The following is a 14,458-nucleotide window of genomic DNA, read 5'->3' on the forward strand; positions in this document are numbered from 1 at the left end:
GTGCGTGGCTTAGCATTTTTTTTTTTTTTTTTTGCGGGGAACGAGTTAACCCAAAACACTGCCTTTTACCGAAGGCTGCTGTCCAGAGTCTGCCATTTGGTTTAAGTGCTGTGTGATTTTCTGGCAAGCGGCAGTCTTGAGCCTTGGCCTAGCAGAATCAGTGAATTGCAACAATTTCTTGATGGCTGGAGAGGAAAGCGAGCTGTCCAAACCGGGTCAGGACCCAATGTGCCATTCCACTCGGACTTGTGCGGGGCTTTTGAAAGGATCTGATAAATCCAGTGCCTGTGAGGAGCAAGCTTCCTTGCCGCCAATGGGGGCATCTGTGCAGATCTGTGCCGGGCAGCCCCCTGGATGACCCGCTGTGTAGCTGCTGCCGGTTTGCCAGTAGGATCAGCGTGCTGCGCTCCCCGTGGAAACACACACCCGTGGTCACCACGTTGTGACCCACCAGGTAATAACTAGTCTCAGCTACCATTAATCATCCGTGGGTTGTAGAAAACAAACCCTGTAACAAACGCCTTTTTCTGCAGTGGTTATTCTCAAGAAAGAAAAACAGGAACTTTACCACTTCTGCTTGAGGAAGCACCTTCTTTCCCTGCCAAGGTGGGCTCAGCCTGTGGCCGGGGGCACAGCACAGGTGCACCTGAACAGGTAGTGAGGGCGGGGGCTGGAACACGGCCAGGGCCGCGCAGAAAGGCAGCGTACACAGGCCAAGTTCAACCAACGCGCGGTGGCACCGAGGGCTGCAGCCTGAATTCGCAGGACAGGCAGGCAGCCCGAATTAGCACACTTGCTATGAGAGCCCTCCTTCCAGGGGCCGAGTGCCCTCTCCCTGCTCCTGGGCACTGATGGGCCGGTGGTGGCCTATGTGACAGCACCCCCGGGATTTCCCCTGGTGGGTTCAGCTTCCTCTGGAGGCCCATCCAATGGAGCTCATGCCCTACATTCCTGGAGGCAGGGGTCCCTCAATCCAAGCTCCTGTTCCCCGGGCACCTGCCACTGATGGATAGTGGGTGTGAGGTCAGCACCTGGGGGTGGGAGCAGGGACAGGTGCCAGGGAGGCCCCTGAGTGGGGCAGGGCTGCCGAGGCTGCAAGGGGTGCCAGGACTAGGACGGAGCTGTGAGGAAAACCCAGGGACAGGAGGACGGGAGCTGAGGAGCTGGGCGGCCTCCAGGTGGGCCTGTGACTTCTTCCAGGTGTGGGGAGGATGATGCAGGAGGTGTGGGGGTGTCTCCAGCCCTCGGTGTCCTGGGGGGCCTCACTGCCCAGGCCAGCCCCTGCCTTTCTGTCGGAGACTGGGTCAGAGATTCCCAACTCTCGGTTACCACAAATACAGCACAGGTTGTGGCCTTGGCCACCCTCACTACCACAGCCCCGGGCCCCTGGGGGATGGAGGACCCATTTCCCCAGAGAAGATGCCCCCTGAAGTGGGGGCGGGGCATGGAGTTGCCCCAGGGCTGACCCTTCTCATCTGTGTTACAGATGGAACCGCAGTGTGGATGTCACACCCCGGGTTCTGGCCAAGACTTCTTTTCCCCAGGGCCTGGCCTGACAGGAGCACCTCCAGGTACACAGGGCGGGCCTCCTAGGACACCACCGTCAGCCTCTCCCCGTTTGGAAGGCAGGCAGTGTTAGGAAGGCGTTCGATGCTGTTCACCAGAACGGCGGCAGAGCCGGGGCCATCAACGAGGCCTCCAGGAGCCCCAGCAGACCGTACCTGCAGGGAGGTGGCCGCGGCCTCCAGGAACTGCTCAGGGTTGTCCCTCTTGGGCGTAAATTTGTCGAGTTGCTCGATCACAGCTTCGAGGCATTTTCCATAGTAAGCCATCTTCCCAGGCAGGGGCCTAAGAACAAACCGTGGCACGTCACGCCCTCCACACCTGGGACGTGGCGGCAGGACCCTCGGCGGCAGCAACGGGAGCCTGCCAGGGTGCCGGCCCTGCAGCGGCGGGGAGTGCCGGATGTGAGTGGGGGTCCTGGCAGGTCCCCCAAGGCCCACGTCCTGCACTGTCTCCCGCAGGCCTCTGCAGCTCAGGAGCCCAGGCTGGCCTGGCTGAGTTCACCCTCAGGTCCCCTTTCACCACAGCCCCAAGTCTGCCAAGCACTCTGCAGGCCCCACAGCCATGTCTCCTGGATGGGTGACCCCTGCAAGGGGCCCAGGGCAGAGAGCAGAGACTCTTCTCCAGCCAGCCTCTGAGCGTCCCTCAGCTTAGCCCGGGAAGCTAACGGTTTCTTCTTCAGGCCATGTGGCGGAGCAGAGGTCCTGAGGAGGGTGACCTCATCACACATGGTTGGGGCAAAGAGCCTGGGGTCCTGATGACGAGGAAGCAGAGCCCTGGGGAGGGCTCGCAGGGACGCTGAGCATTCGAGAAATGCAGCAGTTCCAGGGACAGGCTAGCCCAGAGCCCCTCCCAGGGGACCTTGGAGAAGCTGCTTAGGGTGAGGCTGGGACCCTGGGAAGCAACTCTGAGGCCAGCATGTGGCCCCCAAACGATCCTCAGAGGAGGTGGAGCCTGTCAGCACAGGCTGTCACCCTTGGGTGTGGCGCAGGTCTGGGATCGGGCTGTACTATGCAGGATGGTAGGGCAGCGCTGGGCAGAGGGGCACCCTTCTCACCCTCCTCCTGCTCCGTGACTGACCAGCTGCTCTGGGCCAGGCTGGGCTTGCAGGGCCACCAACGCTGGGGACACTGGGAGCACCTCTCCTCTACCCGCAACAAGCTAGGACAGCCACAGGTAGCAGCCCGCAGACCTGGGCCTTCCAGGCTGGAGACTGACTTAAAAAATGCCAACAACCCCCCACGCCCACCTGCCAACACACAGCACTGACACTGGAGGGTCCCCCGCGAGACCCCGATCCGGGCCGTGGTACAGGGTCTGCGTTGATCCGCCGTCCAACACAGAGGAGGGGAGGCCAGGTGTCACCAGACGCGAGAGAAACCTCTGACACGAAACATGGAAACCGTAAGAGAAGAACCAGGAGAAAACGGCGCACAGAGCAGGAGAAAGCCTAGAAAGCAGGCACCGCGCTGCGAGAAGAGGAGATGCGGGGTCCAGGGAACAAGCCAAGGCAGGAGGGGAGAGGGCCTGGGAAAAGGAACTGAAGCGTGCACAGAGCAGGCGGAAGGCGACGCTGAGGAACCCCGATGGAGCTGCAGGAGGCAGACCTATTCCCGGAGGTCCAAACCCCAGCTGACGGGAGTTCAGAGACACAAGCGAGAGAAATCAAACAAGAAAACCCCTGGAACGGAAAGGCTCCGGCAGCTCAGCACGGGGAATGAACCCTGAGATTTCAGAGCCGGGACGCCCCTGAACGTGTTTAGTGCAGGAAGAGTCAGGGATGCAGAGGAGTCCTGGCTGGGGGTGCCCTGGGAAGCAGCGGCTGAACTGAGAGTGTCCTGGGGAATTTCCAGGCAGCAATGCAGGTAGCCCCAGGGTGACAGTGGCTGGCAGGACAAGGACAGAGCAGGAGGGCGGGGGCTCCAGGGGTGTCTCCAGAAGGAACACCTGGCATGTTCTGCGTGTGGCTTTAACGGCAGTTAGGGAAAGAGGCCATGACGCTGGCTCTGGCCCCACGTCCCTGCTGTAGTACCGCCCAGCACCTGAGGCCTGGCCTGGGCTGTCCTTTCAGGGTCTGCTTTAGGGACCAGAGGCCCACAGAGCCTCTCTCTAAGGAGGCCAGGAGATAGGCCACTTGGAATTGGGAAATCTGGCGTGAAGCCCTGGTGCTGAGGACAAGCCTGGAGATCAGGTGCCCAGAACAAAGTGAGCACGAGCCTCTGGCACGGCCAGGGCTGTCCCTGCCCGGGAGTCTGCCCTGGGCCCCGGCTGGGTCACCTTCCCCCACCCTGTGTCTGGAGAGCAGCAAGGCCCAAGGCCACATGGCTGTGCGGTCCTGATGATTCAGGGCAAGGGGAGAGGCAGCGATGCTGCAGGCTTAGAGGACACCCGATCAGAGGCCATCATGCCAGCAAAGCCGCAGATCTGAGCTGTAGGTGCTGCGGCCAGGCTAGCCTGGGCAAGAAGAGAGAACTTTGTGGAGGAGCCTATCCAGACCCTCTGCAGGCTCCCTCCCCGTCCATGGCCTGCCTCCAGGGACCTTCTGCCCAAGCTGCCTCAGTCCCCTGCAGGAAACCTTTGCTTCTTGGAAGACTGGGCCATGGAAGAGAGGTCACCTACAGCCACCCCGCTCAGGGTCCTCTCACTGTCCTCGGATCCCATCTAGCTGAGTCTCTGGGGTGGGGACTGTGACAGCTGTGAGCTTGTGACAGGCTCTGCCCCAAGTCCCTGCTCTCTCTGAATTCAGCTCCTCTCCTCGGGAGGGTCCCAGCAGGCCAGGCCACCAGCATGGCACGAGTGGGGTGCGGTGTGGTGTGGTATGGTGCGGTGTGGGCGTCATGGCCAGCCCTGGTGGGTAGGTGGATCCAGGCAACCATAGCACAGCCAGGGCAATAGTTGGGCTGCTAGGGGCAGGAAGCACCTTTCTGGGGCATTGCTCGGTGGGGAACGGGACCTGTGGCTTTCACTCCAGGCATTGCTGAGGGCAGCAGGGGCTCCCTGTAGGCACTGACTCACAGCTCACAGATCTCGCTCCCCATCTTCCTCAGGGCCAGCCACACTGAGGCACTTTTTACAACTCCCATAGCATAACGGGACTTTGGAGGCATGGGGGCGGGCAGTAGACAGGGCCCTGGGAGCCCTGCCATCCTGGAGCTGGCGTGGTGGAGGCTGGGAGCGGCACTCGTTCTGGCACCCAGGAGTTCTGGCTCAGCACAGGGCAGGGCGTTTTGCAGGCCGGGAGCACCGTCTTTGGTCACGGGAAGGGGATCCTGTCCATGGCTGGGTGTAGGGGCTGTGACTGGGGCGGGAGGTAGCTTGGGGGGGTGTGTGGAGGCTATGTGAGGGGTGCCACTCTCCTGGCTCTAGTCCTGGAGCTACTAGGCAACCCTGGAGGACAAGGGGCTTAGCCTCCCTCTGCCCTGGGCTCTGCAGGGTGGGGTAAGTGGGTGGGAAGGCACAGTGTGGAAGGCGAACCCTTGGGGTTGAGGGTAGTGGGAGGAGCCTCTGTGCACAAAGAGTTGAGGCAGCAGATTTGGGGCCTCAATAGGGATGATCCCTGGGGGATGAAGGGACCTCTGAGACCACAGCCCCTCCCTGAGACCAGCACCTGTGACAACAGGAGCCCTGGTGCCTGGCTCCCAGCCTCAGCCTGGGTCCTGGTGCTGCTGGCCCTCAGCGGGCTCCCGGCCTAGCCCTGCCCTGTTGGGTGGGCCCCCCACCTCCCCACCCTCCACAGCCTGGTCAACGGCCCTCCCTCCCCTGTCTGGGCTCTGGCGTCACCCAAGGCCTCAGGAGCTGGAGCGGCTCTGGGGCCCTTTGTTCCACTGAAGCTCACTCCTAAAGGAAAACAACTCCAGACACTCCAGGAATCCCCACGCCAAAGGCAGCACCATGAGTGTGGGTGTGCAGCAGGGAGGGGCCGGGCTCCGGGGAGCAGTGTTTCCTCAGGGTCCCACCATGAGTGTGGGTGTGCGGCAGGGAGGGACCGGGCTCTGGGGAGCAGTGTTTCCTCAGGGTCCCACCATGAGTGTGGGTGTGCAGCAGGGAGGGGCCGGGCTCTGGGGAGCAGTGTTTCCTCAGGGTCCCTGATCCTAGTCACTCCTGCCTGGGGGCCAACAGGCACTGACCCAGAGGGTGTGGGAACCCCTGGAGGGAACGCTGGCTCTGGGAGGAGCCTGGGAAAAGATGCGGGATCCCACCGCCTGTAGCCTGTGCCCTTGAGAGACCCTGCTCTTGGCAGCCCAGTGTGGCTGGTGGACCTGACACTGCCGGTCCCTCCCCCACAGCAGGAGCTTTGCTGGACAGTGGCTCAGGCTGCCCAGAGCCCTCCCAGAAGCACCTCTCATAACCAGAGACTCATAGGAATGCTCTTCCCTGGCTTCATGTCTGAGCGGGCACTGGACACGTCCAGGTGAATCCTGTCTGGCCTGGCCGTTCCACCTGGCTGCAGCCCCCTCTCCTGGCCTCCCAAGTCTCCCACCCACACCTGCGCATAGCAGGTTCTCCTTAGGGACTGGACAGCGTGGAGGAAAGGCAGGGGGAACGCCAGGCTGTGGGCCTGAGTCCTGGTGGACAGGTTGTAGAAGGTTTTGCCGGGAGCGGCTTCAGGTCATGGTCCATTTCATCCATCACCAACAAATGCCCCCAGGCTCCAACTCAGCGTGTCCTAACCCTGTCACAGCCCCAGGTCACCAGTCCTCTCCTGCACCCAGCTCTGCCCACTTGGGCTTCTCCCTGGCTTAGACGAGAAGGCCCTTCGTATGTGGCTCCAGAACTGCAAACAGACCTCCTTCTTGTCCCCCACGAGCTCCTGGGTGTCCCCAACACCTGCTTCACCCCTCAGCTCCTGTGAAGGCTTCGATTAACCTCCACTGCATTGCTAAGGGCCTTGGGCAGTGTCCTGCTGCATCACTCTGAGTCCCAGCCTCTCAGCCCAGAGCTGGCACCTAGCCAGTGCCTCAGCAATGTCTGTGGAATGGACAGCTGACGGTAAACACAGGAACGGCTCAAGCATCCTAAGCTGTACTCGTGGTTTTCATCCTCAAGATGGCTTTCACATCCAAAGATAAGACCTATCCAATCTTGATTTAGTTTCTTTTTTTTTTTTTTTTTTTTTGAGACGGTGTCTTGCTCTGTTGCCCAGGCTGGAGTGCAACAGGGCGATCTTGGCTCACGACGTCCTCCGCCCCTCTCACCCCATTCTCTTGCTTCAGCCTCCCGAGTAGCTGGGATTACAGGATTACAGGTGTTTGTCTCTACACCTGGCTAATTTTTGTATTTTCTTTTTTGTTAAGACGGAGTTTTGCTCGTCACCCGGGCTGGAGTGCAACAGCGGGATCTCAGCTCACTGCAACCTCTGTGTCCTGGGTTCAAGCAATTCTCCTGCCTCAGCCTCCCGTGTAGCTGGAATTACAGGCGCCCGCCACGGTGCCTGGCTAATTTTTGTGTTTTTAGTAGAGATGGGGTTTCACCATGTCGGCCAGGCCAAACTCCTGACCTCAGGTGATCCGCATGCCTTGGCCTCCCAAAGTCCTGGGATTCCAGGTGTGCGCCACCACATCCAGCTAATCTTTGTATTTTTAGTAGAACAGGTTTCACCATGTTGGCCAGGCTGGTCTCAAGCTCCTGACCTTAAACGATCTACCCTCCTCTGCCTCCCGAAGTGCTGGGATTTCAGGCATGAGCCACCTCGCCCGGCTGTTTTTTTGTTTTTAAATAGCTGCTTTAAACAACTTCTACTTAGATGGATTCTATAGTACAATAGATTTCAGTTTGATTGTCTCACTTAATTGGAAATAATAGATGCTGAAATAATATTTCTAAGTAAATAAGACCACAAACCTATGCTGCACTGGGCTGCCCACTTGGGCTGGGGGCCAGGTCCCTGTCCCCATGGAAGATTTCTTACTGCGTGGGCCCTTGAGGCCCAGGTGGGCTCTGAAGGTCTCCGCCTCATCCCTGATAAGCTGTTGGGATGAGCGATATCCGTGCAGAAGAGGCACCCTCGCCAACGCGATAGAGGAAAATGACACCCACAGTCCAGGACTCATGCAGAAAAGCATAAACTAGGTATTAGGTTGGTGCAAAAGTAATCGCAGTTTTTGCCATTGAAAGTAATAAAACATCTGCTTTTGGGGCCAAGTGTCATGGCTCATGCCTGTAATCCCAACCCTTTGAGAGGCTGACGCAGGAGGACTGCTTGAGTCCAGGAGTTGGAGACCAGCCTGGGCAACAAAGTGAGACCCTGTCTCTACAAAAAAATTAAAGGATGACTCAGGTGTGGTGGCTCGCCTGTGGTCCTAGCTCCTCGGGAGGCTAAGGCGGGGGGGTCCCTCGAGCCCAGGAGGTCGGGTCTGCAGTGGGCTATATGCCACCACACTCTAGCTTGGGTGACACCGTGAGATCCTGCCTGAACAGTAAACAAATAAGCCACGGAAAAGTCCACTTTCACAGGGACAATGTTGAAGAGTGACTTTCCTTGCCCTGCCTCCAAGTCTCATTGTGGGGAAGGTGGCCCTGGGATGGGGTCCCCTTGACCCAGCCTTTTCGAATCTGCTCTGGATACAGCTCTGCCTGGAGGAACTGGGTATACACCCAGGAAAAGGGCTCCTCTCTGCGCCTGGTGCGGGCATGAGATTGGGTGGTCTGTGCGTGTGGTGGGAGCAGTCCCCAGGGTGGGATTGTTTCCCTGCCGTCTCCCCTGTTCTGAAGCTGGAGCATTCTGGAGAAAGGATGATCCTAGGCACCCTTCAGTGATACAAGTCGAGGAGGAGCAAGAGGGCCATACCAAGCCTGCCCCCCGATCCAGGGTGGGCCTGGAAGGAAGGAACTGGAAGGAATAAATGGACAAAGAAGTCGAAGATGGGGATGGGGGAGAAGAGCCCCTCTGAAGTACAGCCTGACTCAAAAAATCTTCCTGCCCTGCCCCTAGAACTCTTGTTCACTGTGGGGCCTGAAGGTCTCTGGGGCGGGGCTTCTGCACCCCTGAATCTGCCACAGAGCAGGTGTATTTGAAGGTGGATGTAAGGAAAAGAGATGCTTGAATTCTGAATTGCACTGAAATTAGCCTAAGAACTTCATCAAAAAAATCACATCTTTGGGGAGGAAAATTCATCCAGTTCTGACAGGGTGAGGTGGCTCATGCCTGTAATCCTAGCACTTTGGGAGGCTAAGGTGGGTGGATTATGAAGTCAGGAGTTTAAGACCAGCCTGGCCAAGATGGTGAAACTCTGTCTCTACTAAAAATACAAAAATTTGCTGGCTGTGGTGGTGGACGCTTGTAGTCCTGCCTACTCAGGAGGCTGAGTAAGGGGAATCCCCTGAACCTGGGAGGTGGAGGCTGCAGTGAGCTGAGATCATGCCACTGAACTCCAGCCTGTGTGACAGAGTGAGACTCGGTCTCAAAAAAAAAAAAAAAAAAATTCAGTTTTGATGCTTGCTTTCAGCATCTCAGCTATGTTCATTCATTCATTCATTCATTCATTCTCAAATTCTCAGCTTTATATATTCTTTTCCTGATTTAGGGTCTCACTCCATCACCTAGGCTGGAGTGCAGTGGCTCCATGATAGCTCACTGCAGCTCAAGTGATCCTTCTGCCTCTGCCTCCTGAGTAGCTGGGACTATAGACACGCCTTCCATGCCTGGTTAATTTTGTATTTAACTTTTTTTTTTTTTGAGACGAAGTTTCACTCTTGTTACCCAGGCTGGAGTGCAATGGCATGATCTCAGCTCACCGCAACCTCTGCCTCCTGGGTTCAGGCAATTCTCCTGCCTCAGCCTCCTGAGTAGCTAGGATTACAGGCACGCGCCACCATGCCCAGCTAATTTTTTTGTATTTTTAGTAGAGACGGGGTTTCACCATGTCGATCAGGATGGTCTCAATCTCTTGACCTTGTGATCCACCTGCCTCGGCCTCCCAAAGTGCTGGGATTACAGGCTTGAGCCACCGCACCTGGCCTGTATTTAACTTTTGTTTCGTAGAGACAGGGGTCTTACTATGTTGCCCAGGCTGGTCTTGAACTTCTAGCCTCAAGCGATCCTCCCACCCGAGCCTCCCAAAGTTCAGCTTAATTTTAATAATGGAGAACCACCGGGCGCGGTGGCGCGTGCCTGTAGTCCCAGCTACTCGGGAGGCTGAGGTGGGAGGATCGCTTGAGCCCAGGAGTTCTAGGCTGTAGTGTGCTGTGTCAATCAGGTGTCCTCACTAAGTTCAGCGTCAACATAGTGACGCCCCGAGAGCTGGAGCATTCTGGAGAAAGGATGACCCTAGGTACCCTTCAGTGAAGCAGGTTGAGGAGGCGCAGGCGTGGCGGCAGGCACCTGAAATCTCAGCTGAGGCAGATAATTGCTTGAACCGGGGAGGTGGAGGTTGGAGTTAGCCAAGACGGCGCCCCTGCACTCCAGCCTGGGCAACAGAGCAAGACTCCATTTCAAATAATAAAAAAAAGGTGAGCTGGGCTACAGCTTCTCTTATGAAAATTTTTAGACACAAATGGGATGATATGAGGAGGTTTAAATTCCATCAGACACAAAACAGTTCGACACTCTGCACCATTAGAAGAGACCTCATTTATGTAAGATCTCAAATGTGTGTTAATTAAAATATAGTCTTTTCTCCTGATTAAATCCAGTCTCCTAAGGGTTGCTGCCAAGTCATGCCCCCATGGCTTGTGCTTAAACGCAGCCACGTGGGGCAGGTTTTGGTGGTTGCTTTTCAATCTCCACTCTCCCTTTCCGCCCAAATTAGAAGACTCTGATTTTTAGCTGAGTCTACTTCTGCCCAACTGAAAGATGGCATTTCCCAGCCTCCCTGGCAGCTGGGGCATGGTTGTGTGGCTAAGTTCTCCCACGTTCAAGAAGGGGAAAGCTATCTGACTTCTGGAAAGTCTCCCTGAAAGAGAGAGGCATATCCATCTTCTCTTTTGCAACTGGTACCTGGGCTGAGGTGATGGCAAGAATGTGGGCAGCCATCCTGGATCATGAGGAAATGTTGTGAATGGCAGCCAGAAAAGCTGATCCTTGAGGGCTTTGGGGCTGCCATACCAGCCAGGATTGCCTCTCCATGGACCTCTTCTATAAAAATGAGTAATGTTTTTGTTTAGGTCACTGTGATGTTAGGATTTTTCAATACAGGCAGCTAAATCTAACTGATACCCCACTTCCCCGAGGTCAGCCTTCATCCATGCACAATTTCGAATGATGAAGGAAGCCTCTGGACAGATACAACTGCTCCAGGCTTTGGAGTTGGCCAAGGATAGACCCACAGAGAACAGCCATTCACTCAGTGGTCAAGCTTATCAAGTGTCTACTCCGGATCCTGTGCTGAAAAAACGATGGCTTTGGGAGCAGCAGGTTTTGTGGGGGGAAGATTGAGAGTTCAGTTAGGGACACATTACATTTGAGAGGATTTGTTAGATGTCCAAATGGTGAAGAACAGGTAAACAGGTCTGGAGTTTCAGGGCTGAAGAGGTTTTGAGAAGTCTGGGAGAAGATGCTTGTTTATAAAACCAAGTGACTGAAGGAAATCCCACAGGGAGGGCGTGGATAGCGTAGCTGCCAAGGACTGAGTCCAGGGTCTCCAGTCGGGGGAGGTCGGTGAGCAGAGGAGGTACCCAGCCAAGGAGATGAAGCAGGAGTGGCCAGGGGCGAGGAGGGGAAGTGGACAGTGTGATCTGTTCTAGGCCAGCAAGGACGGTGTGTCACAGAGAGGGCGGTCGGCAGAACAAGGAAGATATGAGTGCTGATCCCTGCTCGTTGGATTTTGCAACATCAAGGTCAAGGATGACTTTGATAAAGAGCTTCAGAGAAGTGATTGAGTGAAAATCTGGAGTAGGTCCAGAAAAAACAGGTGAGAAGGAATTGGAGATAAGAGGCAACTCCAGAGGGCTTTTACACTTCAGAGGGCCGACTGCGTGCTGGGAAGAGGAGGCAGGGAAAAGCAACCAATTACTCAAAAACGAACATGGACCCCTGACCCCACCTAAGGGAAATCTCAGATGCCAGCGCGCCTGGGCTCACATTGTGTCTGATAGAATAGAGTGGTCATGGAGTCCACGGACCTTTCTGAGCACCTGGCCCTGGCCAGTGAGGACAAGCAGGAACAGGTCACACTTCTCGATTCTGAACCGAGGAGGGCATGACTTCCGTCTCCCGTGTCTCACACCTGCACGTTTCACAACTAGCCAGAGACGTGACGCGGGTGCGGCAGGGAAAAGAGCAGCGCTGTGGGGTCAGGCCGACCCCGACCCGCCGCGATCTGGACGCAGCCCCCACAGCCAGGGCGCGCCGGCCTCGTTGTCCCCGTTTCTTCGGCTGCGGATGCGAAGTTTAAGTGAGGCCACCTGTGGTTTTTAGCTCTCCGCTTGACACAGAGCAGGTACCCAGACTGAGGCGAGCATTTTAAGGTACAAATTAGGGCACCATTACGGGGAGTAGAGAGGGCGGGAGAGCATCATTTTAGAACGCACCGCTGATAGTGGCGATTAAAAAAAAACAAGGCACCGTTCACTTTCATCAGGGAGCTGGGAAGGCCGAAAAGGTGTTTGGAGGAAGCAAGAGCAGCGAGCGAGAGGGAACCGACCGGCGGGTCAAGGAAGTCGGCGGCGCGAAGCCCCGCACCTGTCCCGCCCCCGTACCTGGCGGGCCTCCGGACCGCCGAGCCCTCCTGCCGCCGCCACCTGCCGCCGCCACCTGCCGCCGCAGCAGCTTCCTCGGCCAGCGGGGGCGAAGGGTTGGCAGTAGTCGCCGGGCCGCTCCTCGTAGGCAGGACGCGGCGGCTGTTTGGCGTCGTCACCTAGCAACCGGCTGCACTCTCCGGCGCCGTCTAGTGGACTACAACCCCCAGAATGCACTGCGCCGCAGCGCGGTCCGGGACGCCGAGCTCCGGGCGCCGCCTCCCCACCATGCCCTTCGGGACTTGTAGTTTCTTGGCCCCACCCCCACCCCCGGGCGCGGCGGGTAGCCCCGCCGGCAGGGAGCGCGCCTCGGGCGGGGTGCGGCGCCCGCGCGGGGATTGGGCCGCCTCCTCCGCCCCGCCTGCCCCGCCCGCAGCTCGCGGTGGGCCCGGGGCTCGCGGCGCCCTAGGCGCATGTGCGGCGCGGGGCGGCCGTGACCGGTGGAGCGCCGGGTGTCAGTGAGCCGCGAGGAGCCGCGCGCCCCCGTGCCCGCGTCGGTCCCTGCGCCGAGCGCCCGCTCCCGGGTCTGAGGGTCCGCCCGGCGCGCCGCTCGCAGAGCATCCTCAGGGCCGCGCACCTGCCCCACGCGCCCGCCCTGCGCACCTGCCCGCCGCCCGCTCGGAGCTCCCGGCTCCGCGCCCCCCGCTGCCCCGCGACTGCGCGGGGACCCCGGCCGTGCCTCCGCGTCCGCTCCGCGCCGCAGCCGGGCCGGGGCGCAGCGTTGCGGAGGGCGAGGGCCTCCCGGAGCCCGGCCAGGGCCGCCGCGGCGATGATGAACAGGTTCCGAAAGTGGCTCTACAAACCGAAGGTGAGCGGCCCGGCTCGGGCCGGACGCCCCCCGCGCCGCGGCCTCTGCCCTCCCAGGACCGCCCGTCTGCCCTCCGAGACTCACTCCCTTTGCTGTCAGTGGCCACGCTCTTCCCCCACCGCCGCCATCCTTCCCTCCTCTCTGCGACTTGGACAGACCTTCCCCGCCCGGCCCTGGGACGGATCCTAACCCCTCCCCGATTCCTAAGCCTGGGGGCAGGACTGACCGTCCTGCTCCTTCGTGCCAGGGCGCACTTTCCCTCCCCCACAACGGCCCCTCTCCCTCCTCACTCCTCATCCCGCTCCTGGACGGTCCCCTCCTGCACCTCGTTGTCCCTAGCCCGGAGCCGACCTCCTACTACTCCGTCTGCCCTCCCTGCACCAGGGACGCCCCCTCATTCCACTCCTGCCCCCACCCTCATCGTCCTGGGCCGGGAAAGGACCTCCCTCCGCACTCCAGAACAAACCCTCTCCCCCCTTCCCCAGGTTCTGAGAGAACCCTCGTTTCCCAATCTCCGGGTCCAGGGCAGACCCATCCTTGCGTGTCCAGAGACGATCCTGATGGCACTGCCAGCGGCCTCCCTTCCCGAACCAGGACGGATCCGCTCCTCGCCCCAGTTCCCGTCCCCGCCCCCTCCCTTGACCCTATCTCGTCCCTTCCCCACTCTCGTCCTCTGGAATCCGGGACAGGTCCTCTGCCCGGCCCGCGGGGCGAGTGCACCCGTGTCCAGCAGCCTCGGTGGGGCGGGAAGTGTGGTTCCCCAGCGGGCGCCCGCGCCCCTCCTAGCGCCGAGAGGTCGGGGTTCGGGCGGCTGCGCCAGTCGCACTGCGGGCGCTGCGTCCCTGCAGCCCGCCTGGGGATCGTGTCCGCTGCAGCCGGAGCAGGGCTGGGCGCTCTCGGCACTGGGTCGAGGCACAGCGGTGTTCGGGATCCCGGCGCTGGGTCCAGGGTGCATCTGGGGGTCCGAGGGTGGCACCCCCTGGCCGGTGCAGCGGGGAGGCCGGGCCCTGAGATCTTGGGGTAGGGCACGGGTCGGGTGGGGTCACTGTGGCGACCAAGGGCGGGAGTGGGGCCAGCGCTGCGTCCCGGCAGCTCGGTCGGAGGCCACCGCGTTGCCGACCTACCCCTCCTTCCTCCGCTCACCGCCTGTCCCTGTCCCGAGTCCCCCAGGCCGCCGCCTCCACCGTGGGGGATCTGTCACGGTGGTGGGGGGTCTCCTGAAATCCTCGCCTCTTGAGCGCCCATTCCAGAAGGCGGGAGGTGGGTTTGGAAGATGAGCACGGAGGTTTGGCGCGCGCTTCACAGCCTTTGAGGTTGGGGGATTCTGCTTGGCATTGCAGGAGTGTTGGGTTGAGAGCTTTCGTACCTGAGGCGCCCCTTGCTCCGCCCTGGTCTGACCCGGAGGGGATTGCG

General features: G+C 59.3%; 2 protein-coding genes and 1 pseudogene across 17 annotated transcripts in view; 1 reads left to right on the top strand and 2 right to left on the bottom strand.

Moving 5' to 3' along the window:
- Positions 1–13,413, bottom strand: part of CFAP99 (cilia and flagella associated protein 99) — a 46,363-nt gene extending 32,950 nt beyond the window's left edge. For 4 of the 14 annotated variants that reach the window (XM_078367712.1, XM_078367709.1, XM_078367710.1 and 1 more), the window contains exons 1-3: positions 13,130–13,195; positions 2,813–2,946; positions 1,722–1,848 (exon numbers count right to left, since the gene is read on the bottom strand). In XM_078367712.1, the coding sequence (XP_078223838.1) occupies positions 1,722–1,832 (111 nt within the window). In that variant the 5' untranslated portion in view covers positions 1,833–1,848; positions 2,813–2,946; positions 13,130–13,195. Of the gene's footprint in view, positions 1–1,721; positions 1,849–2,812; positions 2,947–12,198; positions 12,349–13,129 lie in introns of those variants that run through there. The other 10 variants (XM_078367716.1, XM_078367714.1, XM_078367715.1 and 7 more) reach the window with 4 other exon arrangements.
- Positions 785–1,603, bottom strand: LOC144581849 (uncharacterized; annotated as a pseudogene).
- Positions 12,651–14,458, top strand: part of ZFYVE28 (zinc finger FYVE-type containing 28) — a 154,059-nt gene continuing 152,251 nt past the window's right edge. For 2 of the 3 annotated variants that reach the window (XM_054253556.2, XM_078367706.1), the window contains exon 1: positions 12,651–13,045. In XM_054253556.2, the coding sequence (XP_054109531.2) occupies positions 13,007–13,045 (39 nt within the window). In that variant the 5' untranslated portion in view covers positions 12,651–13,006. The remainder of the gene's footprint in view (positions 13,046–14,458) is intronic. The other variant, XM_054253559.2, reaches the window with a different exon arrangement.

This window comes from Callithrix jacchus, chromosome 3, assembly GCF_049354715.1.
Source record: "Callithrix jacchus isolate 240 chromosome 3, calJac240_pri, whole genome shotgun sequence".
Lineage (NCBI taxonomy): Eukaryota > Metazoa > Chordata > Mammalia > Primates > Cebidae > Callithrix > Callithrix jacchus.